The sequence below is a fragment of the Rhinopithecus roxellana genome, chromosome 12 (assembly GCF_007565055.1).
Source record: "Rhinopithecus roxellana isolate Shanxi Qingling chromosome 12, ASM756505v1, whole genome shotgun sequence".
Taxonomy (NCBI): domain Eukaryota; kingdom Metazoa; phylum Chordata; class Mammalia; order Primates; family Cercopithecidae; genus Rhinopithecus; species Rhinopithecus roxellana.
This window is the reverse complement of record NC_044560.1, coordinates 11,158,832-11,183,463: the sequence shown is the minus strand read 5'-3', so window position 1 is coordinate 11,183,463 and position 24,632 is coordinate 11,158,832. Positions and strand designations below refer to the sequence as shown.

The 24,632-nt window shown below is 57.1% G+C and overlaps 1 protein-coding gene across 1 annotated transcript; it reads left to right on the top strand.

The window, feature by feature from the left end:
* Positions 1 to 391: 391 nt before the first annotated feature.
* WNT4 (Wnt family member 4) lies at positions 392 to 24,331 on the top strand. Its single transcript, XM_030913702.1, has 5 exons — positions 392 to 657; positions 14,775 to 15,010; positions 22,726 to 22,857; positions 22,949 to 23,091; positions 23,760 to 24,331. Exons 1-5 carry the CDS (start codon positions 581 to 583, stop codon positions 24,225 to 24,227), a joined length of 1,056 nt encoding a protein of 351 aa, XP_030769562.1. The 5' UTR covers positions 392 to 580; the 3' UTR covers positions 24,228 to 24,331.
* Positions 24,332 to 24,632: the final 301 nt, after the last annotated feature.

The following is a 24,632-nucleotide window of genomic DNA, read 5'->3' as shown; positions in this document are numbered from 1 at the left end:
GGGTGGGGGGACAGCGAGGGCCGCGCTGCAGTGCCCACAGCGGCGGGTTGGGGGAGCTGTGCCCGCCTGTCCCCGAGGCCCGGGCGGCGGCCGGGCAGCTGGGTCGCCGCGCCTCTAGCCCGGCCGGGCTCGGCGGCGCGCAGCCAGGCGTGCCTGGAGCGGGCTCGGGCCCCAAGTCCTCCGGAGCGCCCAGCCGGGGAGGCCCCCGGAGCAGCCCAGTCCCGAGGGCTAGGGCGGCAGCCGCCGCCGCTCCGGCCCGCCCCCGGGGGGGTGTCCCGGGCCGCTAGGCCCGCCCAGGTAACCCCATCCTCGGCCCGCCCCCGGCCCGCCCCCCCGGCCGCCGGCCCGCCCGCCTCCGCCGCCGCCGCCGCCGCCGCCGCATCCCGGCTCTGGGGCGGCGCTGACAGTCTGGTCCGCGCCGGGCAGCGGGCGCAGCAGCGGGCAGGCTGCCGGCAGGCACACGGAGGCAGAGCCCCGCCGCGCGCGCCCCGGCCCGCCCGCGGGCGCCCACCTGCCGCCCCGACGGGAGGCCCCCCGCGGCCGCAGCCGCTGCCCCGGGCCGGGCGCCCGCGGCGGCACCATGAGTCCCCGCTCCTGCCTGCGTTCGCTGCGCCTCCTCGTCTTCGCCGTCTTCTCAGCCGCCGCGAGCAACTGGCTGTAAGTCGGGCCGGGGCCGAGCGGGGCGGGGCGGGGCGGGGCGGGGCAGGCCCCGGGGGCAGCGGCCGGTGCCAGGCGGCGCGGGGCAGCGGGCGCGGGGCAGCCCGGCAGGTGTCTCGGCCGCGGGACCGGAGGCTCACTCGCTCCGCTGCCGCCGCCACTGCCCGAATGTCCCTCTGCACACCCGGGGTCCCCTCCTGCCCGGGTCCGGATCCCTGCCCAGAGGCGTCAGGGGTGGCGGCGGCGGCGTCCGCACCGGTAGGCGGCTCCGGTAGGCGACTCGGGGCGCTCGAGGGCGACAGGGGTGCGAGCGCGGGGCGGTGGCCCGGAAGGGGCGCCGGGCGCGGGGTGCAGTCCAGCCGGGCTGACAGGTCGCCGAGGAAGCCCATTGCAGGGAAGGGCTCCGGGACATAATAGCAGGTTAATCCCGAGAAGTCCGGAGCGAGCTCCCCGCGCCGAGCTGCGCCGCGCCGCGCCGCGCTGCGGGCTGGGCTGGAGGCGTGCAGGGACCTGTTTCTGCTTGGGGGGCGGGAGCCGGAGATAGAAGGAAGGGACCAGGACGCCTGGTCTCCCAGGGCCCGGGGCTGGCGCCGGCGCTGGCCGAGACTTGGTTTTTCCCCAGGGCAGGAAGAAACTCCGTCCAGACCTTAAAGAAGACAACGGCCCCTCATCTTCCCGTGTCTAGCCTAAGGAGGAAGGGGTGGTAACCGCTGGTGACCTGTCTGTTTCTCCTTGACTGGGTTTGCGCTCAGGGCGCTCCCTGGGTAGGGGCGGAAGGTTTGCTGCGGGCAGGGAGACTAAAGGGATGAGCTCCAGTGAGTGGGTGGACAGGGAGCAAGAGGACCTGCACTCCTTTCATCCCCGCTCAGGGACGGTTCCCCATGCCCCGCACTTAACCCTGGCCCCAGTTCCTCCTGCCCAGAGCTCTGCCACCATCCGCTGCGGGCAGTCAGTGGGGAGCCAAGCTCCAATATTGATCTGAAAACCATGGGGTGGGAAGGGGGATCGCCAACAGTGTAGCTGGGGTTTCCATGGAGACAGGGAGAGAGGAAAAAATTCTCTCTGCATCAAGACCAAAGAACAAATATCTCTCATGAAATTGCCCCGAGTGTCCAATGGCTGTTGCTATGAGGTCATTGTGGCCAGCCAGAGCCCTCCAGGCTGGAAGGAGTGTGTTTGTTGGGGTCAGAGCCACCCAGGGCTTGGGGGACAGAGGTGATGTAGAATTCTCCCAGCTGTTCCGAGAGCAAACGACTCCAAGGCAGCCCGAAGTGGCTGTGGAGCTTTTGTTTTTCTTGGAGCCTTAATTTGATTAACACTTCAGGAGCAGTGGCCGAGTGTACAGAAAGCAGGGCACTACCACCTTCTCCCACTGCCCCCCTGCAGGCCACCCTCTGAATGGAGCCTGGGTCGCAGAGCTGGGGAGGGAGCTGATTTGGACTTGAAGGACCCTGGGTGTCCCTGGAGCTGGTTCTTGAATGCATGGGTTCAGAGCCAGTGTCTCCAAAACAGATCTGAGCATCAGGAGGAGCAAGAACTGGGTCTCACCTGCCCAGCACCGCCAGAGCCACAAAAAAACAAAGAATAAAAAGTGGGAGTCCAAGCATCTGGCCCAGGCCTCCATGGAAGACAGCTATATCTGCAGTGGGAAGTCCTTCAGGAGCATCTCATCTTTGACTCATTTTACAGATGAGGAAACTGAGACCTAGGGAGGGGAAGCTACTTGCCCAAATTCAGAGCTGAGAACTGAACCCAGGTGTTCTGACTCCCAGGCAGTGACCCTATACCCTCTTCCCTGAAGCTGTCCCAAAGTAGAGCCACCATGGCCCAGTGGCATCACCACTCACCTTCACCCATGTCCACCCCCAAAATCCCAGCCAGGAAGGCAGCTACAGCTTTGGATCATGCAAACTGTGGGGAATTCCAACAACTCAGTTCTCCTGCCTGTGCCGTTGGGGGTGGGGTGAGGAGGGGCAGCCTAGGAGAAGAGAGGTTGGCAAACCTGTTCTCTGCAACGGTGATGGTTCAGGTTGCCATGAAGCAGGTCTCTGGATGACCCAGCTCACTCCTGCTCCACCCCCGGCTTCAAGCCAAGGGTCTCTCTGCTCTGCCCAAGGCAAGAGGAACAACAGGCTTCCCAGGACCCTCCCAAACCAGAGAGGCTATGAAGGAGAAGACACTGGGCACATACCAAGGTTGGGTCCAATATTTATCAACCTCTATCGAACCATCAGCTGGCCAGGAATGGCAGCTCTGGGGGAAATGGATGTCACAGCCTGGCCTCCCACAAGCCCAGAGTCTAGGTAGAAAGACATGATAAAAGCACAACTGGGTGGAACGGAGCACATGCTCTATGGCTGTGAGAGAAAAGAGCTGAGTGCGAGCCCGAGCAGGCACAGAGGAGGACTTGGTCTGAAGACTGTAGGATCATAACAATAATAATTATTATAATGACTCCCACAGCATGATCTAAATCCCAACGTTTCCATCCCATTACAGATGAGAAGATTGGGGATCGCAGAGGTAACTGCCCAAGTCACCCAGCTGGTAAATGCCAGAGGTGTCTGACTGAAAAGCTGCCTCTGGAAGGAAAAGCTTTGGGCAGGCAGGTGTCCATGCAGGCATGGTGGCTGGCACTGTGTCTTCTCAAGTGTGAAGTATGAGGAGGCCTGGCCCTGAAAGGATAGCTGACAGCACCTGCCGAGGAGCAAGGTCTAGGCTCCACTCGCCTCCCAATACCCTGGAGTCAGGCTTCAGTCCAGAGTGGGTCTGCTGGCCAGTGGCGAGAGCCGGGGCTATCTGTTGTCTCGGAAGGGCAGGTGGCCTGGTGGGGAGGCCAGGTGTCCTGCCGCGTGCAGCTGTTGGGCAGGATGGAGCCTGGAGCTGGAAGGGCAGCCTGAGGCCTGGGCAGGCCCAGAGAAGCTGGGAGCTGTTGATTAGACTCTCTTGTCTGGCACTCGGAGGAGCCGGCTGACAGCTTGTGATGGCTCCCACCACTGAGGGAGGGCCGGATGGATGAAGAGTCCCTGGGGGAAGGCTGGGACTCTGCCCTTAAGGAGGCTGCCCTGCCACAGACCTGAGCTCAGAAATGTTTCTGAATGTCCCCTCTTCCCTGCACTGAGGCTGTACCGGGAGTCAGGACACCTGGGTTCCAGTCCCAGCTCTGGGCCACATACTGGGTAGCCCCTTCCTCCCTTGGGGCCACAGTCCTCAGCAGATCGTTCTGAACCCCAGATGGAAGTGCTGGGGAGGGTTAGAGAATAAATAAGCTAAGGTCTGAGGATTGTGGATTTTTCAGAGGAGGGTAGTGGGGCTCTAGCAGAATCCCACGGGTGAGGGGAGGGAGCCCATGCTGCACTCAGAGGCAGGCCAGCGGCATGGCCAAAAAGTGGGTCTTTGAGATCCAACTGAGCTCTGCCCTGCCCAGCTGAGTGACCTTGGACAGGTTACTTAACCTCTTTGAGCCTCGAGTTTCTCATCTGTAAAATGGAGCCCACTGATGCAAATGGTGCACAATGGTGGTTGGTAAGAAAGAGTGAACCCATGCATGTGGCGAACTGGCAAGGGGCCAGGCACGCTGATGGAAATGGCAGCCATGGCAGCTGCAGCTGCCAGAAGCAAGGGCTGCTGTCAGGGAGCTACAGGGCCGTGTCCCTATTGATAAGGGTGGTGAAGAAAACAGGCCTTCAGGTTGCTGCTCCCGAGCCCTGTTTATCCCAGTCTGTCCCACCCAGATCCACTGATTTAACACAGGTAGGATCTTGGGCTGCAACCCCCTTGCTCAACAAGGGCCCCCGCAGGAGCCTCCCAGAGTCAGGAAGACCTAGCCTGGCTCACAAGCCAATCATGTTGGGCAGAGGAATTGCTGCTGGGAGCACCTTTCAGTGCGCTGGGGGTAGTGAAGGACGCATCATGCTTTCCACTGGCTTTGAGTCCCTACTGGTGTGCAACTTCGGGCCAACCTCCCCTGAGCCTGCTTGCCCAGGGGCCGGGGGGGCAGTTTATATCTCCCTTGGCCTTTGGTGGAGTGAAGCCCAACGCTCTGGGCACAACTCCCTGGGGCAGGGATGGGGCAGAGCCAGCCCAGATGTGCAGTGCCAGCCAAGCAGGTAAAGATGTGGCCCACCTCCTCCAGGAAGTGTCCCCCTGATTCCCAGCTTTTAAAGATCCCTCTCTCCCCTTAAATAGTCAAAAACCCGTCTCCTTAGAGCTCCTCCATGGCTCTGGGCAGTGAATTACAATCACAAACACCCTCCCAGTACTTTACAGTTCACACCAGGATTTCTCAACCTCCATATCACTGATATTTGGGACTGGACACGTCTTCTGTGTGGGTCTTTTCTGTGCATTGTGGGATGTTTAGCAGCATCCCTGACCTTTACCGTCTAGATAGCCAGTAGCATCCCCCCAGGTGACAACATAAAATGTCTGCAGACTTTGCCAAATGTCCTCTGGGGGAGCAAAATCATTCCCCCAAGAATCGGTGGTTTACAAAGACCTTTCACAACCATTACCCTGTTTGAACCACACACCCTCCCCTCCATGCCTCACCACAACCACTTTCAGAGGAGAGGAGTGTAAATTACTTTCAGCCCTGCTTCAGAGGCCCAGACGTGCAATGACTTTCCCAAGGTCATTCTGCAAATCAGAAGCAGGACTGGAACTGCTCTCCCATGTCCAGATTTTACAGCTTTCATCCCCTGCCTATAGAACCGTTTCATATTATATATAACTCTAGTCTAATCGTGTGGTTTCTTTACTGCTTCTACAAGGTTATAAACATCTGGAGGCCGCGGCTGTGGCATAAACACCTCTGAATATCTCACAGTGCCTGGCACGTGCCTGCCGGGTACTAGGTGCTCAGCCGATCTTTGATGGATGAATGAAAGGCGGGCTTGTTCAGAGGGTTCTCAGCTGTTGTCCAATGGTAGCCCCTCTTCAAAGGCCTGCAGTAGGAGGAAGGCTCTGCTCCACTGCCCTGAGGCTCAGGTGATACTAAAAGGCACAGAGGTGGGTGGCAGGAAGTGTGACTGTTGCCCCCCAGATCTGCTGCTCTGCCCCTCACTCCTGGGCTGGAACAGACCCTGAGAGCCAGGCTGAGTGTTTCTCCCCCAGCACTACAGCGCCCCAAGACCAGGCTCTGCCCGAGGGGGTGGCTCAGGCAGCAGTCACAACCCAGCTGTCTGCTATGGTTTGACTTTCTTCCCTCAACCCTGGATTAGCAATTGAGCAACGCAGCAAGCATCTGACAAGACAGTGCTCCCCAAACCTGTTGAAACTCGCTCAACTCAGGCCCTGTGGGTACACTCGGAAAGCTGAGCATTTGCACCAAGCCTCCTCCTCTTGTTGCTGCCTCTGGGAAGAGGGGCTTGGGCTGAGCCTGTGGGGTGCAGATTGGCCAGGGAGCCATGGGTGGGGTGACAGCTGCCTGCCGTGGGCCCTCCAGTCACCCCTCCACTGCATGGAGCAGGCGCAGCTGCAGGCAGAGCTGCGACCCCAGGGTTGCTCTCCAGATTTCCACAGGAGTTGCCAGGTTTTATCTCTGAGTCCTGAACTGCATCTTCTGTGATTCAGCCAAACTCGGGACGGCTCGCTCCCTGCCGTGACCCCACCAGCTCCCCCTCCCCCATGTCCTGGCAAACTGAAACCAAACTGTGTTCTGTAAGTTCCCTGCCAAGTCAGACCCCGCAGAGGAGGGGACCTGGTCTGAGGAGAGAGCGGGAGGGAGGTGGGAGGAGGAAGGGATGCGTCCTCCAGGGGAGAGGAGCCTCGGACAGCTCATATGTATCTTCGGGGAGGCCCATTAGAACAGCCGGAATGCTGATGGGCCTGAGGGCCCTTCCCTGCGATGACTCTGAATGGTCCCTTCAGACCCTATTTCTCAATCTGTTCACACACAAGCCCTGAAATCCCAGGATTGGGCCCCAGAGACCCTTCCCCAAGGGTTGGAGACAGCAGAGTGGCCCCTCCTGAGTCAGGTGCCCAGCTGTTCCGGCAACCCAAGCTTTGAGGCATGAGACTGAGGAGGTTCTTGGGGATTCTCAGCTCAACCCCTTTGGGGAGCCTTCCTGCCAGGGAGGGCCTGGGATGCCCCCATGCAAACATGTCCCCATATCAGGCCCTGTGCTGGGCACTTAGGGCCATACAGCATGGCGGTGGTAGAACCAGGTCTCCATCCCAGGTCTCCCAGAGCTGTCCCCGCAGCCGCTGGCAGCTGCCCTGCAGCCCCATACCCCTAGCCAGTTATTATCTGCTGGGGGGATGAGCCCCACCCTGGTAGGGGCAGAAGTGGGGGTTCAGCCACAGGCTTTCCCAGGACTGGACCTTTGGAAGGTATCCCCCAAGGCTGAGGAACTCACTAGAAACCGGGAGCCTCACTCCAGGAGGCCAGCACTGGCTCTGGACAGTTCGGCTGGGGTTTCACCTGGTCTCCTCTTTCCCCCACCCCCAGGTTCCCTCAGCCCAGCAGGGAGGACAGTTCAATGGGTCAGTGGCCACAGGACATGAGAGGTTATGGGGACACAGGTTGGGTGGGTCTAGCAAAGGAAGAGCTCTCTGCTGGCAAGTCGGGGGACAAGGTGAGGTCAGCCTTAAATTTGACACCCACTCCCCCCAACAACACACCTGCCTCAGGGAGAGAAGGCAAGTTCTCACCTGGCAGAGCTCTGGGGCCATCCAGGCTCAGGTCCAACAGTCTACTTTGTGGCCCTGAGGCAGCCACCAGCTCCCTGGGAACACATACAGTGAGATGGGAAATGGGGAGGGGGAATCCCAAACAGGAAGTGGGGGACATAGATCCCTCAAACAGGAAGTGGGGGACACAGAGCCCTCAGGAGTGAAATGCAGGGTGCTGGGGTGCCAGGATACTGGAAGTAATGAGAATTGGGAAACCAAGAGTCAGAAAATGAGGGCACTGAGGCTTCCAAGGATAGGAGATGAGAGCAAGGGGTCCCAGGAGACAGGAAAGAGGGAAAGGGCCCGAAGGTGCAGAGTGGTGTGCACTGGCAGTGGAGGCCTGGGTTCCAGGGGAGGCCGTTCTCTCTCTCCACCTGAGGAAATGCACCTGAGGCCAAGAGGACTTGGCCTGGGCCTTGACAGACCTAGGACCATGCTAAGGCTGAGGGGTGAAGGCAGCACCCACTGCCCTGCAAACCACCATGAGTGTCCCCAAAGCCTGCCCCTCCAGGGGTTTTGGACCAGTGGCAGCAGCTCTTCTGTGGCCCCAACAGCTACGGAGACCACAGGCCTCCACACTGTCCAGGTAGCCCCATAACCACCCAGACATCTGTCCCCACACCCCTTACTCCTGAACACAGCCCAGACACCTCACTGTAGTTCAGAAAAGACATAAGGCTTAGACCCATCAAGGGAAGAATCAGGCCTCCTCCCTCAGGTCACCACTGTCTGTTGACTGCCGAACTTCATGCCTCAATACCCTGAGTCATCTTTGGCTTAGGAGCCAGAGTGACCTGTTTACAAATCCTGACCTTCCACTGCAGGCCGCATGGCCTCAAACATATGCTTCTCTGAGCTTCAGTTTCCTCATCTGCAAAACAGAGGGGAAGACACCTGTGTAGCCAGCCCTGCGCTGTTGCACTAAGGACATACTGAGGCATGTGACTATTGATTGCAGAACATAAATGAAGGTCCCATGCATCTACTCTGTTATGTCCACAAATGGTTTCCAAGTCCCCTTGACACTCCTGAGCTTGTCCTGCACACCACTGTCCCTGCCCTCACCCCAGTGTCCCAGCTCTTGATGTCCTAGCAGCACCATCCCCTCCACCCATCTCTCACACTCCCCAGCCTCACAGGGTCTGACTGATGGTCACCAGGAAACACATTCTCAAACTCTGCAGACTTCGTCTGGAGACTCTGTCAAAAGCCTGCCATTGAGATGGCTGCTGAGGTCATCCGCTGTACCCTGGGGGAGCGTGTCCCACCTCTCAGGCATGATCAGCTGAAAAAAAGACCAGGAACCCAGGCCTAAGAGGGCCAAGAGAGTCAAGCAAAGAAAACACACAAATGAGCGGAAGCCAGCACGGGTCTGGTCTGGGGTGCAGCAGAGGGGCGACCAGAGGAACTGCAAGAGGTTGTGGGAGGGGTGGTGGCGGCACTGATGGCAGTGAGCATCTTGATGATGCTGCTAGAACAATGTTGCAGCAGGGATGAGTATCTCCTGCACACACATTTCATTCATTTAGGCCTCCTGCCTGCAGGAATCCCAGTCTTCCCACTTTACAGATGAACACACTGAGGCTCAGAGGTGTTCACTAACTTGCTTCAAGCAACACAAAGATGAGATTTGGACCCAGGAGTTCCTGGTCCATGTCCTTACTGCACTGCCTGCCATGCCAAAGGACAAGGGTCTCCAAGGCTAAGGCACTGTCAGGGGGAGGACAGCAGGATATCAAGATTGTGGTTATAGAAACAATCAAAGATGTAAAAGTGAGTGGGGGGTATGGTTAGGATCTTGGGAAACCAGGCACCATCCCCCTAAGAACACAGTCCTGGATGGGGACTGTGGTCACTTTTGTCCCCACTGGCCCACATCCCCCAAGGCGGCTCTGTTCAGCAGCCACTCCGTTTTCTTCCGGCTCCCCCTCCCACCCCCTTGGTCTCCTTCCTCCCTGGTATCACAGGCACGACCGCTCCTGAGGAGGCTCTAAATGTGGCCCAGGCAGGCAGGGAGGCCAAAGGGAGGGGGCAGAGAGGCCTGCGCCGGCGTCCCAGCCCCCACCTGGACACCCGCAGGGCCGGGACCCACGACACTGGTCTGCTTGGCCTCTCAAACGCTCCAGCTATTTCCCGTCCCCTCTCCTCTTGACTCACAGCGTAAGAGCCGGGAGGAGTCGCAGAGGTGCAGATTTTCCTCTAGGAATTTGTATATTTTTTTAAAAAAGCAAGCAAACCTGGAAAAGCTTGGGACAAGCCCAGCTAATTTTAGTTTCTAATGAAAACAGCAGGTGGCTGAGAGGATCTGATCTCCCTGGCAGGGCAAGGGCCCTCCAGCCTTGCAGGCTGTAGGCACGGGCCGGGCTCAGGGAGGGCCTCCTGGGAGGAGCCTGCAGGACCTGCAGCCCCCGTTGTAGAAGATCAGGGCATGAGCTGGCTGGTAGCAGCAGCAGGGGCGGCCTGGGCTGGCGGGGTAACCTGATCAACGGCATGGCCATGGCTAGAGTCCTGGGTGGCCAGGGCAGCAGGTGGCAAATTGCTAAGCCTGTACTCCATGGTGGCAGGAAGGAACCTAAATTGGGGTAATGCAGCCAGGACAGGAGAAGTCTCAGGGATGGCCAATGCACTGCACAGCCTGGCCCAGCCCACCCATCATGCCCTGGCTCTCTGTCACCCCTAGAAAGGGCTGGTGCACTCCATGTTTGAGCCTGGTCCAACTCCAGGGTCAGCAGATGGCACACGTGTCTCTGAGGTTGAGCCACCCTAGGGCGCTGGAAGGGGATTCCTGAGGTGTCCAGGACTAATCAGGCCTCACCCTAATGGGTCTCCAGGCCCTCAGCAAATCAAAAGACCACAGTAGCCCCCACATTCCTCCCTCATCCTTATCTTCCCCATCCTGAGCACTCTGCCAGGAGGCAAGCAGAGGGAACCCCATTAGGACAGAGCCCTACATCCCTGCTGCAGGCATTTATTAAATACATTCTATGCACTGTGCTCTGTATGAGGCACCAAGGGCAGTATTAGCCCTCTCAGCAGGTAAATGGGGCATATCCACAGCCAGGTACAGAGGAAACAGAGTTGAGAGTTAGGGCTGGGTTTGCACTGCAGCTCGCTGCTCTAGTTGTGGGACTTTGAGCAAGTTGCTTTGTCTCTGTAGCCTCAGTTTGCTCATCTGTAAAATGGGGCCAGATGCTAGCTAGATACTGAAACGGGCAAGCAGAAACATTGTGGATGAGAGCCTGTAATGCCTGGGGTTCTCACTCTCTAGAGCCGGTGCCCGGTTCCATTTCCAGCCCTGGCACCCAGCCGTCCCCGGGCGAGACCCTGTGGTCTGGGGGAACAGGGATGGGGGTGGGGCTGGGCCTCGTGTGTATGGAAGGGGACAGCTGCTGTGCCAGATGAAGGCAGGGGCTGGGGGTGGGCACTGGTGCCAACGGAAGAGGTTGCTCAGCTCCTTCCTGGAAGCTGGCCCAGTGACTCATGGCCACGGCAGCCCAGCAGCTCACCCTAAGCCCCTGCGACTGTCATTCAGCCCTTGCTGCCTTCTGAGCCTGGGTGAGGGGATGCAGGTGGCTCCCCTGGTCCATCTCACTACTTATTCAATGGCAGAGACACATCTATCAGCCTGGCATGGGGCCAGTAGGCCCCTGAGGCCCAGCCACTCCCCACCCTGCCAGTAGAAGGAGGCCCACCTACTCTGACAGTGGGAAAGGCCATATGGACCCACCGGTTTACTGTACCCATGAGGAGACAGGCTCCAAGTATGGCAGGGACTTGCCCAAGGTCATGGTGGGTCAGAGGCTGCCCCCCTCTGCCACTCCGCCCAGAGAACCCGTGCCCTTGGGTGCCTCCCTTGACCAGAGGCCAGGGCCCAGCACAGCCAGACGCAGCCTCCTTGGTTGCACGCTGCAGGAGCAGAGGCTGACTTGGGGATGGGCCAGCTCTGTGCCCCCACATGACAGAGCAAACAGGGCCCCCACCCTTTGCCAAGAGGCCAAGCCTGGGTCTGAGCAGGAAAGGATCCAACGTCAGGCTCAATTCCTTGTCCCCCCACCTAGAGACACCTGTGGCCTCCTGAACGTGGACCTGGCCCACCGCCAGTAGCCAGGCTCTTGGCGCCCCCTGCAGGCCAAGAGCAACAGGTGGGACTAGCTCCACAGGCGACCCCTTGACTGGGCAGAGGCGGAAGAGCACCCAGGCAGGGCTGAGGAGCCAGGTGGGCCCTTCCCCTTCCAAATACAGCCTCTGCTGCATCTCAGCCCCCTTCCTGCCCTTGTCTTCCCTCCAAGGGGCTCCGAGCTCCTGCCTGGGCCTTGTTAGGGCACCACCAGTCTGTGCATCCCCTGGGAACCACCTAGTAGATAGGAAGAAGGGGCGGGGTGGCCCCTGGGAGACCAGGAATGCGGGGGAGTGGGGAGGAGAGGCTGGCCGTCCTTGGCCTGATACCACCTACTTCGCACTTGCCCCGTGCTGTGTACTTGTCCCCACAATTACCTGGCATCTAGGATGTACCCAGCTGACAGCCAGGTGCATCACATAGCAAATCACGGGCATTCCTCTTGGCAGCCCTCTGGGTGAGAACCATTATCTCCATTTACAGATAAGGAAAGCCAGGCTCAGGCTCCACAGCCACGGGAAAAGGAAACATCCTGGGGATCAGTGCCACAGTGAGGAGGACAGTGGCATCCCTGAGTCAGAGCTCCCTATGGCTGAGAAGGAAACATCACCCATACTTACGCAGACTGCTCTCGGGGCCAGCGCCTACCTGGCCTCCCAGTTGTATCTAAGGCACATTAAATTAACCTCAGATGCCCACCAAACCCCGCTGGGACTGGAACTCAGGCACCTCCACTTTCAACAAACCCTGCACATGTTTCTGATGCACAGCCAGATTCAAGAACCGTCACTTGGTCCAACTCACATACTTGACAAATAAAATTTAGCTGCTGCCTGCAAACCTCCAGGGATAGGGAGACAGCCCCCCAACTGCACCCTGGTTAGCATCTTTGGGTTGAACAAACCCAGCTCCCAGAAGCTTGGGGCCACAGTGTCAATTCTAGTCTTTGAGCCACACAGAGAATATTGTCTCTGCCCAAGGCTGTGAAGCCAGGCAAACGCCAGGTTCAAGTCCTGCTCAACCTCACTGGCTGTGTGGCCCTGCACATGAGGTAAATTACTTAAAATGTCTGTGCCTCAGTTTCCTCTTCTTTCAAGTGGAAGTTGGTTGGCTGAGAGGATTAAATGCAATAAAGCAAAGTACTTAGCCCAGTCCCAAGTTCCATAGAAGTTAGCTCTTCTTCACAAAGAATTCCCATAAATAGGACTTTCTGTTTGCTTTTCTATTTGGTCACCATTCATTCATTCCCTCATTCAACAAACGAATGGTGACTTCCTGCCTCATTGCCTCAGGCCAGTGTCAGGCCATCTCTCACACACAGATCCCTCTTGCTCCAGGCAGCAGTTCCACCACTCAGACAGAACCAGTGGCCCCTTCTCTTATTACAGATGAGGAAACTGAGGCCCAGAGAGCAGTGACCTTCCCTTTATCCTTCTTCAAACAAGAAATTTGCACAGCTTCCTTTATAAGATGCAACAGCTTCTTCACTGTCACCTCCAGAAAATCCCCAACCCTTGGGATACTCAGTGTGCTGGGCAAACCCCTGCAGGAGGCCTGGCTCGCTGCAGAGTCTGGGGCAGCAGGAAACTCCAATCTGTGTGGCTGAGGCTGAAGGTAGAGCCAGGCCCGGAGCCTCCTTCTGGCATGGGAAGGCCCCCCTCTCCATCTCTGGGGCCTCAGTGTGTCCACCTGTATAACGAGGGGTCTGGGCCAGATCCCCTGTTGGGGAACATTGCTTAGGTGTGATTCTCTGCATTCTGTTGCTCCTCCAAGAACCTGGAAGGCAGCCCTGCCCTGGGAGGTGATCAGACGCATCTCCCACTCACCAGATGGGAAAGGGGGTCTTCCAGAGTTGCCACTCAGCTCTCCTCTCCAGAGGCTGCCTCTTGTCCACCTACTATGTGCACTTGGCCCTGGCCAGAGACACTCAGGGGAAGGGTAGGGCAGGCTGAGGGGCAATGGTTAGAGCACAAGCCTCTGGGGTGTCCAGACCCAAGCTCTAATTCAGGTCTGCCCTTAGAGCTGGGTGACCTTGAGCCAGTCGCTCCACCTCTCTGAACAAGACCTGACACTTAATAAGCGCTCAGTTAATGCGCATTTCCCTTCCCTCAAGAGCGGTTCAGCTTCTCCCTCACAGGGCCCTTCCCCAGCTCTGCTCCAATCCCAGTGAGCACTTTTATGTCTTGCTTCAGGTCTCTTCGCCTCCTGACCCAGATCACAGAGTGTCTGTCCTTAGATGAGTTAGGGCTTCCCAGGCCCCTTCAATGCCACGAAGGAGGACAGGCAGGAGAAAGACCTATAGGTGTGAAGGGATTGGAAGTTGAACTCTGGCACTTGCTATCTGTGTTATCTTGGGCCTGTCACCCTCTTAGCCTTCATTTTAGAATCCATAAAATGGGCATAATCATGGTCACCTCATAGATTTGGGGTGAGGATGCAACAGGGCAAAGTGCAGCCATGGTGCACGGCACCTGGTCGGTGACCTGTAACTGTGGTGCTCTCTCTCGTCCTCCACTGAAATGGAAACATTCACAGGCCCCCCTCCCGCATGGGCCTGGTCCCGGAGCACCTTCACAGAACTCCTCTCATTGAGATCACGATCCTCGCAATAAGCCTCTGAGGAGCAGCCATCATTGCTCCATCTCCATAGAAACTCAAGGGGCAGAGGAGAGAGCATGCTGCACTTGGCTTTTGAACCGTCCATACAGCCCACTCTCGCCACCACCACCCATATCCTGACCATCCCCAGACCTCTAGCCCGTCACTGCCCTCATTGTCCCACCTCCAAAGGGTGGCAACAATGACACTGGTCTCCATCTGGTGGTCCTAGGATGTGGCTGGCAGTGAGGAACTTGGTCTTGTGGCTAGAAGGTGGGCCAAGGATCACTGGGGTTCCTGCCTAGAGCAGGAAAAGAAAGACCCTGGGCAGACAGCGGCTCCAGCCTCCTAGCTAGAGGGCATCTCGGCAAGGAATAGTGGGATCCCATAGCCAGGTCTGGGCTGACGTCCTGGCACAGACAGTGGCACGGGGGCCGCCGGGGCAGGGAGGGATCCCAGAGGGGCTCGATCAGCTTCCCTCCCACTGCTGCTGCCTGCTTTGCCTAACTTGAGATAGAGGCCTTTTGTGGAAGACAGCATTTCCACTTCCTTGGTGCCCCTAGAGCTGGGCAAGAGGGCCTGTAACTGGATCAAGAGAGAAGTCAGCAGCCAGGCCCAGTCACTGGGACGAGTCAGTTCCCAGAGACCCAGGCTGGAGCGCAGGCCTGGTCCTGGGCCAGGACAGATGAGGAGGTGAGCGCTGCATCACATGCCACCCTCTCCCCAGGTACCTGGCCAAGCTGTCGTCAGTGGGAAGCATCTCAGAGGAGGAGACGTGCGAGAAACTCAAGGGCCTGATCCAGAGGCAGGTGCAGATGTGCAAGAGGAACCTGGAAGTCATGGACTCGGTGCGTCGCGGTGCCCAACTGGCCATTGAGGAGTGCCAGTACCAGTTCCGGAACCGACGCTGGAACTGCTCCACACTCGACTCCCTGCCCGTCTTCGGCAAGGTGGTGACGCAAGGTGAGGGAAGGGCGTGCAGGGCTGCAGGGGAGCCTGCGGCGCCAGGGCGTGGGCCCAGCAGGAAATGAGATGCTCGTGAGCAATGGGGCTATTCCAGGTCATTTCTGAAGTAAAACCAACACAGGGCCCAAGTGAGGGCATAAAGGATGCAGAGCGTTGGGGGCCCAGGACAGCAGGATGATCCAGGTGGGAGGCGTATGTGGGATGGGGCCCATCGGAAGAGATGGCAGCTCTGTGCTGGGGCAGCACTGAGAAGCACGCCGTGTTTCCAGTGATGGCCTCCTGGAAGTGTAAGCAGGTAATGAAGGAGGAAACTGAGGCTCGGGAAGGGAACAGCACTGACTTGCCCAAGGTTCCTCAGAGGGAGAGAAGCAGTCAAGGCTCAGACCCGAGGCTCTGGATCCCTGGCCCACTGCTCTTCCCACCCCAGCACTTGGCTTCCAGTACCTGGGCCCATCCCATTCCTTGGTACACCTGACCAACCCTATTGTGCACCTCCAGCACGGCCAGCCCTGAGATACAGGGATGTGCAGAAACAGAGGCACATGGAGATTAAGTAACTTGCCCAAGGTCACAGAACTAGAAACTAGAAACAGGACTCAACCCCAGGCAGTCTCGCTTCCAGGTCTGTGGTCTTACCCTCAACGAGGAAACGCTGTGATCAAGGGGCCAGGGGAGACTGTGGGAGCACAGGGTGGACACCACCCCTGGCTGGGGCTGGGATGCTCAGGGAAGGCTTTTCCGAGGAGACTGGCCCTCAGCTGAGACCAGAAATGTGAGATGGCATTAAGCCAAAGACAGGGGGGCCAGGGCATAGAGAACAGTCTATGGAACTGGAAGTCTCCTCCGGAGGTCGCCAGCCAAGCTCCTGCCCTCGAGGAAGTACTCTGAACTATGGGCCCCTTTTTCTACTTCCTGAGCATGAAACTGACGCTTCCGAGTCACTAACCATCGACAGGGCCCTTTGACTTGCTTAGGCAGCAAGAAGGGGTTGCCTGGGCCAACCCTTCTCCTGGCACCTGTGGTCCTGGACGGCCGGGGCTGCTGGGCTTGTGGCAAACCATTTGGATGTTGCTGGAAACCAACTGTGATAGAAATTTGGAAGCCGTTCTCCTAAGAGCTGGCAGGGGCCAAAAAGGCATGATCTCGCTTGGCATTGCCGAACATCACTGCTCTGGAAAAGCAACAGAGACCCAGTGAGCAGCCTGGCAGTGGAGGATCTCCCAGGATGACAGTGCTGCCTCCAGGCAGGCAGGGCTGCCTGGTCGATGGGGCCCCAGAACCAGCCTCAAACAGCAGCTCATGAGCCTGGGAAGCCCTTGGACAGAGTAGGTGTGTCTTGGACAGATTGGTGGATAGACTGGCAGCGTTTCATATGGCAGGCTGTCACCCTCTCCCACTCCTCCCTTTGCACATGCAACATCCTCTACCCCAAACACCCAAGCCCCCTTCTTGAGGGCTCAGCAGTTCCCTCCTCCATGACACCTTCTCAGTTCTTCCCTCTGGGCTCCAAAGCTCTTTGTTCTTCCTGTGGGATTTTTTTTTGAATCATAATTTCAAACTTACAGAAGAGTTGCAAAAGTAGGACAAGGAACTCCTATATCCTCTTCACTTGATTCTCCAACAGCTTACATTTTCACCCATTTGCTTTGTTATTCTCTATTTCTATATATACACACACATTTTTATCCGCACCATTTGTGTTCACGCTGCTTCTAGCACACCTTTTAGACTGAAATGCTTATCTCCTCACCCGACTCCACTCCACCATCACTAGGATTGGGACCTTTCGAAGGCAAGGGTCATGGCTCATTGACCTGTTTCTTGGCACATAGCAAAGCCTGGCATGGAGGAGACAGTTAGTGGATGTCATCTAATGACAGAAAGCAGGTCGGGGGCAAGGAATCAAAGGGGCAAGGAAGGGGGTAGCCTGGGCCAATGCTGGCCTGAAGTCATCGTGGGTACTCGGGACCCTATGAGAAGCCCTCCTTACCTTTGGGGGAGGAACCAAGGGGGCACCCAGCACTGGCTCAGCAAGTTCTGAGGGATGCTGAGATTCCTACTAGGCCTGGGTGGTGCCTGCTCTGGACTAAAGTCTGAGTGGTAGAGTCGAATGTCTAACCCCCTTTGGAGAGGGACATGTCAAGGTGCCGAGACTAGGCCGGTCACACCCGGCAGGTACCAGTCGCACTTGGAGAAGGAGGCTGAGCTCTGCCCACTCATCAGACTCCTCCTTTTTGCATTTGTGGTTTTCTTCCCTAGTAAAATTCCTCTTGGAAACTTCTTAACTTGTCTCCAATGACTAAGAGGAAAAGGGGCTTGTCCCTCCTGAGGTCCGAGAGCAAAGCACTGCTCTCAGAAGGTCCAGGGATTGGCAGATAGAGGAAGGGTGAGGCCGAGGATGGCCTGGGACAAGGGCCTGCGCTCCCCTGAGCATCTGTGTCCTTGCCTGGCAACAAGGCCACACGCAGGCCCACCTCATGAGGCTGTCACGAAGATACAGTGGCCTCATGCATGGGAAGCACTTAGTGCAGACACGCCTCCCGTCACCAGCTGCTGTCATCTACAGCAGTCTATGAAAGCGGGCCTCACTCACATGCCCAGCTCTCAGGACTGGGGGCATGGCCAGAGCCTGCATACATGAGCCACCTGGCTGGGTCATGGCGTCAGACGTGGAAGACAAAGCTAGCAGGCCAGACCAGACCCACCCCGGGGTCTGAGAGGAGAGAAGGAGCCCCCATTTGTTGAGGGCCTGTGGTGTGCTATTGCATCAGGTCATCCTCGTGACACTCTGAGTTTATAGTGCTGTTCTCCCACATCACAGGTGAGAAAGGAGACTTGGCAAGCAGAGGGCGGTAACACCCCCAGCCCTGGGCCTGCCAACTCTTAGCTGGGAGATTCTGGGCAAGGTCTGTGCCCTCTCTAAATCCCAGTGTCCTCCTTAACCACCCCAGGACCAGCCTCCTAGGATTCCCGTGAGGATCAGAGAGATGATGCCTAGGAAGGGCTAACTGACCCCTACATGGGTCAGGGGTGGGGAGCTCTCCCACTGCCAGCACTGCCCCAGGTCTCACAGCCTCCCCTGCTCCTGGCCTGGAGGCAAGATGGACAGTGAAATAATCATGAATAATGAGGGAGGTGTGTAATTTGGGGCAAAACTGTGTGTTCTAGGCTGAACATCTACCAAAAATTTGGTAATGTATCTAGCATAGCTGGAAGGGAGGGGATTGGTGGTTCTTGGCTGAGCAGGTATTCAGGGCTAGATGAGGGATGGCCTCTGTGTTTTAGTCACTACTTAATCCCAAGCCCTAGAACAGGACTTGCACATAATAGGTAACCAACAAATATTAAAATATTAAATGAGCAGGACCTGCACATAATAGGTAACTGATAAATATTTAATGAATTGTTAAATACTGAACTGATAAATATCAAATAAACCAATAAATATCGAATGAACCAACGGGTGTGAGGGTGGGATGGAGGCCATAGCGCCAGGCAAAGGTGTGCCTGGGCAGGGTGGGAGAGGCAGGTAAGGCAGTAAAAACTCCCCTTCTCCTGCTGTCCTCCATTTGTAGACAGCACTGGGCCTCCTCTGCCTCTACCATGTCTCGTTCTGCGACCTTGAGCAAGTCCCTATCCTGAGATGAGGGACTTGATGAATTCTAAGGCCCCTTCAGGGTCTGACTGCTGTGGCTGGGAGGCCATGTGGTGCCCTGGCCATACAGCAAAGTGAGGGTCCAAACCCAGGCCTGTCTGTCCATTCCCCGTGTCTAAACCATCTAGGACACCTTCCTGACTGTGGCACCACCTGGACCTAAGGAGTAAATGCTCTGTGGTCTTGGGTGTCCCTCACTAGAACCTGTGCTCTCACCTTTGTCCTCAATATTGGCATCACACTGGACCCAATGATGGGGAGAACTTCTTTTTCTCCTGGGTTACCTCTGTGACCCAGCCTTTTGATGCTGTAAGAAGATCTGGGGAGGAGGTACCCCCGAGACACTCCCACACTGGGAAAGCCTTGAGGCTGCAGTGGCCAGACACACACAAGACAATTAGAAGATAAAGCTTGGGACATCCTGATTCTGACCGCATGGGGCAGGGAGGCAGAGAGATGCAAGGTCTGGCCTGCCGGGGTGGCATTATTATCCCTGTGTTAGAGTTGAGAACACTCAACTCAGGAAGGCTCAGAAAGAAAGGTCACACTGCTAGTGAGAATGCAATACGACTTTGGCTCTGAAACCTTTGCTCTTTCCCTGATCCTGTATTGTCTCTTAAATCTAAAGGGGCTTCCTGGAGCTGGTTTCAAGAAAAGGTGGGTTTTTGCACATCCAAGAGAGTAAAGGAATCTGGAAAGGCAGACAGGGCAGGGATAGAGGTTGGAGAATGGGGGATAAGGTTATCCTGGGAGACAGTGCCTATCCTGCCCCACCTCCCCAGGACTCCAGCTGGGCCTCACCTCTACCAAGATACCTGCCCTAGCACCCAGGGGATCAGCAAGCCTATGGCTTCATTGCCAGTCCAACTCAGCCTTAGCCAGTTCTCCAAACACTCCTAACTACTTCCTTCTCCCGTATCTGGGAAAGACTTCACAAGTGATATGCTCTGAAGGGCACAGGCCTTGAGTCTGACAAGCCTTGGTTCCAATCCCCACTTGGCCATTTACTGCCTGAGGGACCCAGGGCAAGACACCAAGCCTCTCACCTTTTCTTCTATAGAGCAGAGCTGTAGAGAGCTCATTGCTAAGGCTGTCGTGAGCCTTAGACAGCACATAGCAGGCCCTCAGAAAGAGTGGCTGTTAGTGGATTTACAGGTTAACTGAATTCCCAGCCCCAGGCAGCCTTAGCACCTTGGGAAAGGTGGCATTGAGGCTGGACCCAGAGGACATGCAGTATTTAGACCTATGACATCAGGGGCCAGGGGTGCTCTGGGAAGAAGAAACAGCAGGAAGAAATGAGCTGGGTGTGGGAAGGGGCAAATGACTGTATGAAAACGGAAGAAGTCACCATAGAGTTCTGCCTTACCCTGGCCCCTGGCCCAGGAAAGGACAAGGCAAGGATTGCCTTCCTCCCTCGGAAAGTCCCTGGCCAGGGAGCAGGATCTGCCACCTTGCTAGGGAAGCTCTGCTGCTACCCACCCAGGTGGACCACAGTTCTTTCTCTATGTCTGCGTGGCCCCTGGGGAGAGTGCTCTGCCAGGTCCTCCTCAAGCGAGCAGGGCTCCAGCCTGGGCACCTGGACAGAGGTGAGGAACTGGGAAGGGCCACCACCCTGGAGTCCAAGGGCTGGAAGCCAGAACCAGGTGGAGAAGGCTAGAGGAGCTGCCATCAGCTTTAGGGGCACAGATGCTTGCCTACATCTTCGAGGCTTTCTGGGGCCTCCTATGCTGAGCCCAGAGGCCAGTTGCTCACCGTCCCCCAGTAAAGAACCCATAGAGGGAAATGGGCTTGTCCTACAGCATGTGAAGTTTGGCGTGGACCTAAGGAAGCCCTTCTTGGCTCCATATGTGGGAGGTGGAATCAACTGCATGTGTATTCCCCGGGGCTCAGGGCCTCTGTGAGGCAGAATAATGTCAAGTTTGAAAGCTCTGGAGTCTGGCTGCCTGGGTTCAAATTCTAACTCCACCACTTCCTGGCTGGGTATTGTTGGACAAGTTGCTTTACCACTCAGTGCCTCAGTTTCTCCATCTGTCAAAGAAGGATGAAAAGTATCTACTTCATAGGGTTGTTGGGACAAGTATATAACATATGTGAAGTGCTTAGACAGAGCCCAGCACATGGTAAACTGTCTCTAAGCTTTAGGTCGTTAATCTTCCTTCCAGAATCTCTTCCTTCAGGCCCAGTCCTGAGATGAGAAAACTCCATTGTTCTTGTTCCCAAAGCCAGGGCAAAAGGAACCTGGAGTCTTGGTGGATGAATGTTGGTTTGGGGAATGAGGCAGAGGTCTCTCTGAGCAACCTCCCTGGGGGCCCTGCACCCCAGGGACCCCCAGTACACAGGGGAGATCAGCCTGAGGCTGGGGTTGGGGCGGGGTGGCCTGGGAGCCAAGACCAGCAGAGGAGGAAGGACCATGCGAGGCCAGGCTGAGGCGACCCACCAGTCTCATCAGCCAGCCCCGTCTCCTGCTTTGACTTCCCTTCCCCCTTGGTCTTTGGGGCAAAGATTTGTGCTGGTTCAGGCCTGGAAATACCAGAAATACCAGAAACTGAAGTCGTCTCTCTTTGGGCGGCCACAGCATAAAACCAACCAACATGATCCTGCTATTAACCTCGATTAACTTGGAGAAGACTCTGTCTCAGGCTGTCGAGGCTCCATTGCTCCAGCCAAGCCCCCCAATGCTGGCCCAAAATGGCCAAGCCAGGGTGGAGAGTGGGCAGTGGAGAGTGGGTGGTGGGCACTATCGCCAGCTCAAGGGCTGAACTAAGAACAGGGCGTCCTGAGTGGTCGGGAACTGAGCTGCCTCCCACCCCGGTGCTCGGCCTCTACAGCCTCTGTCCACAGACACGGGCACAGAGAAGGTGATTGTTTCCATCTGACCACGGTGACTGCTCCCTGGGGCAGCCGAGAGCATAGGCCTGGGTGTCACAGAGGTAATTGCCAACCATGGGGCCAAAGCCTGCCCCCTCCACTCCTGCGGACACAGACACTCCGACAAGAGACAGAAGGACAGTCACAGCATACAGAGGCCCTCCTCACAGGGCCCAGGAGGGGAGCATGGTCTGCTGTCTGGTCACACACCCAGCCGGCCATGCATACTCCAGCTCACACACTTCCCCCACCTCCAGAAAGAGAGTCCACAACAGCTACACCCCCGAGGCACAGTTCTTAGGAGGATAAAAACATCCATTCAGAAAGGGGACGAGGGCTGAGGGCCGGCACCAAAATAGAATCACTGAGAAGTCATGGGGCAGAGGCGGTCAGACGTGTGCTTGAGTCTTGGTTCCGTGGCTCTCTGGCTGGGTGACTGGGACCAAATCCCTTCCCCGGCTGATCCTCCATTTCTCCATCTATAAAATGGGGGGCAATGAAGCCCCCAGTGGTGGAGGGCTTATGCATAATAGGTATCTCCTCATTAGCCACAATAGGGGTTAGGGGTTACGTAGAAGCTGTTGTTATTACGGTTTACTCTAAGGAAGAAAGACATTTTCAGAAACAGGCCCAGTCTCAGAGGAAGGGGCAAGATCATAAGGTAGGGTGACTCCAGTGGGGCCAGCTGGGGAACAGGCCAGAAAAGGAAACCAGACCTGAGTTTATAGTCCAGGCCTTCTTCCTACCTGCAGCCCTGGCAAACCAGTTCACCTCTCCCAGCCTGTCTGGTCTTCCATAAACCTTCACGAACCTTCTGGGGAGCGAGTGAGAACAGTTTCCCACAGGAGCTGGGAACACAGGCTCTGAAGCCAGACTGTCTGCTGGCTCAGTGACCTCGGAAAAGCCCCCAAGTCTCTGTTTAAATGGAGATGGTAACAGTCCTTGCCTTCTGGGGTGGTTGTGAGGATGACAGGATCTGCACATGTGAAGAGCCCTAAGCCATGCTCTGGTAAAGGAAGCAGATTCAGCTATTGGTGTGATAAGAACAAGCATCTTCCTGATTTCTGCCTGTCTTGCTCCCTTCTGGCCTCCAGCAAGCAGGAGGCCCCATATGCCCCTCCCCCTCTACAAAGGAGGGTGCAGGGAGGAGCCCTGGGACCCAGCCCTGCCCTCCATCTGCCTCCCACAGGGACTCGGGAGGCGGCCTTCGTGTACGCCATCTCTTCGGCAGGTGTGGCCTTTGCAGTGACACGGGCGTGCAGCAGTGGGGAGCTGGAGAAGTGTGGCTGTGACCGGACGGTGCATGGGGTCAGCCCACAGGGTAGGTGCAGGAGGTGGTCGGAGTGGGAGGGCAGGGGGCATGACCTTGGCCCTCACTCACCACAGCCCTCTCTGTGCCCACCACACCCCAGGCTTCCAGTGGTCAGGATGCTCTGACAACATCGCCTACGGTGTGGCCTTCTCACAGTCGTTTGTGGATGTGCGGGAGAGAAGCAAGGGGGCCTCGTCCAGCAGAGCCCTCATGAACCTCCACAACAATGAGGCCGGCAGGAAGGTAGTATGGTGCTACCAAAAGCGGGCAGGGCCCCACATACTCTCCCACCCACATGGCGACTCAGAAAACATTTGTGCAGGCTCTCACCAGCACCTGGCACCTTCTGTAGGCCAGCGGGGTTCAGGACAGGCCAGGTGGGGGTGCAGACAGGCGGGCAGGTGTTACAGAACAGGGTAAGTGGCCCCCTCCATACATATGGCCCCACACACACATGCATGTGTCCATCCCTGTCTCTCATACACATTGACTCCCCAAAAGAGCAGCAGAGCTAGGATGTGAACCTTTCTCCCCATCACCATGAAGACCGTGTGCCTATAACGCCACCTGCCTTCTGGATGCCTACTCCCCAAGGTTCTACAGAGGTTAAATGCAGCAGTGTTCTCCCTACCCAGCACCTGTCACTCACTGTTGATAGGACACCCCCCTTAGTGCTTCTCTTTCATCAACTCCCAGTGCCCCAAGTGCAGGGACAGTACCTCGTTCACCTGTCACAGCACTGCTTAGCAGCCCAGTACCGCGTAATTCCTAAGAGGAGGCACATCGGCAAAGGCAAATCTGACTGCAGCGTCGGCCCCAGGGCACCAACACTCCGCTGTCAGCCTCCAGGGCCCCTCCCCGCCTCCCCTTGCCATCTCCTGATGGCCCCTCTCCCCTACCCTCTCCCACAGGCCATCCTGACACACATGCGGGTGGAATGCAAGTGCCACGGGGTGTCAGGCTCCTGTGAGGTAAAGACGTGCTGGCGAGCCGTGCCGCCCTTCCGCCAGGTGGGTCACGCACTGAAGGAGAAGTTTGATGGTGCCACTGAGGTGGAGCCACGCCGCGTGGGCTCCTCCAGGGCACTGGTGCCACGCAATGCACAGTTCAAGCCACACACAGATGAGGACCTGGTGTACTTGGAGCCCAGCCCTGACTTCTGCGAGCAGGACATGCGCAGCGGCGTGCTGGGCACAAGGGGCCGCACATGCAACAAGACGTCCAAGGCCATCGACGGCTGTGAGCTGCTGTGCTGTGGCCGCGGCTTCCACACGGCGCAGGTGGAGCTGGCTGAACGCTGCAGCTGCAAATTCCACTGGTGCTGCTTCGTCAAGTGCCGGCAGTGCCAGCGGCTCGTGGAGTTGCACACGTGCCGATGACCGCCTGCCTAGCCCTGCGCCAGCAACCACCTAGTGGCCCAGGGAAGGCCGATAATTTAAACAGTCTCCCACCACCTACCCCAAGAGATACTGGTTGTATTTTTTGTTTTGGTTTGGTTTTTGGGTCCTCATGTTATTTATTGCCGAAACCAGGCAGGCAACCCCAAGGGTACCAACCAGGGCCTCCCCAAAGCCTGGGCCTTTGTGGCTGCCACTGACCAAAGGGACCTTGCTCGTGCCTCTGGCTGCCCATATGTGGCTGCCACTGACCACTCAGTTGTTATCTGTGTCCATTTTTCTACTTGCAGACTTAAGGTGGAGTAACAAGGAGTATTACCACCACATGGCTACTGACCGTGTCATCGGGGAAGAGGGGGCCTCATGGCAGGGAAAATAGGTACTGTC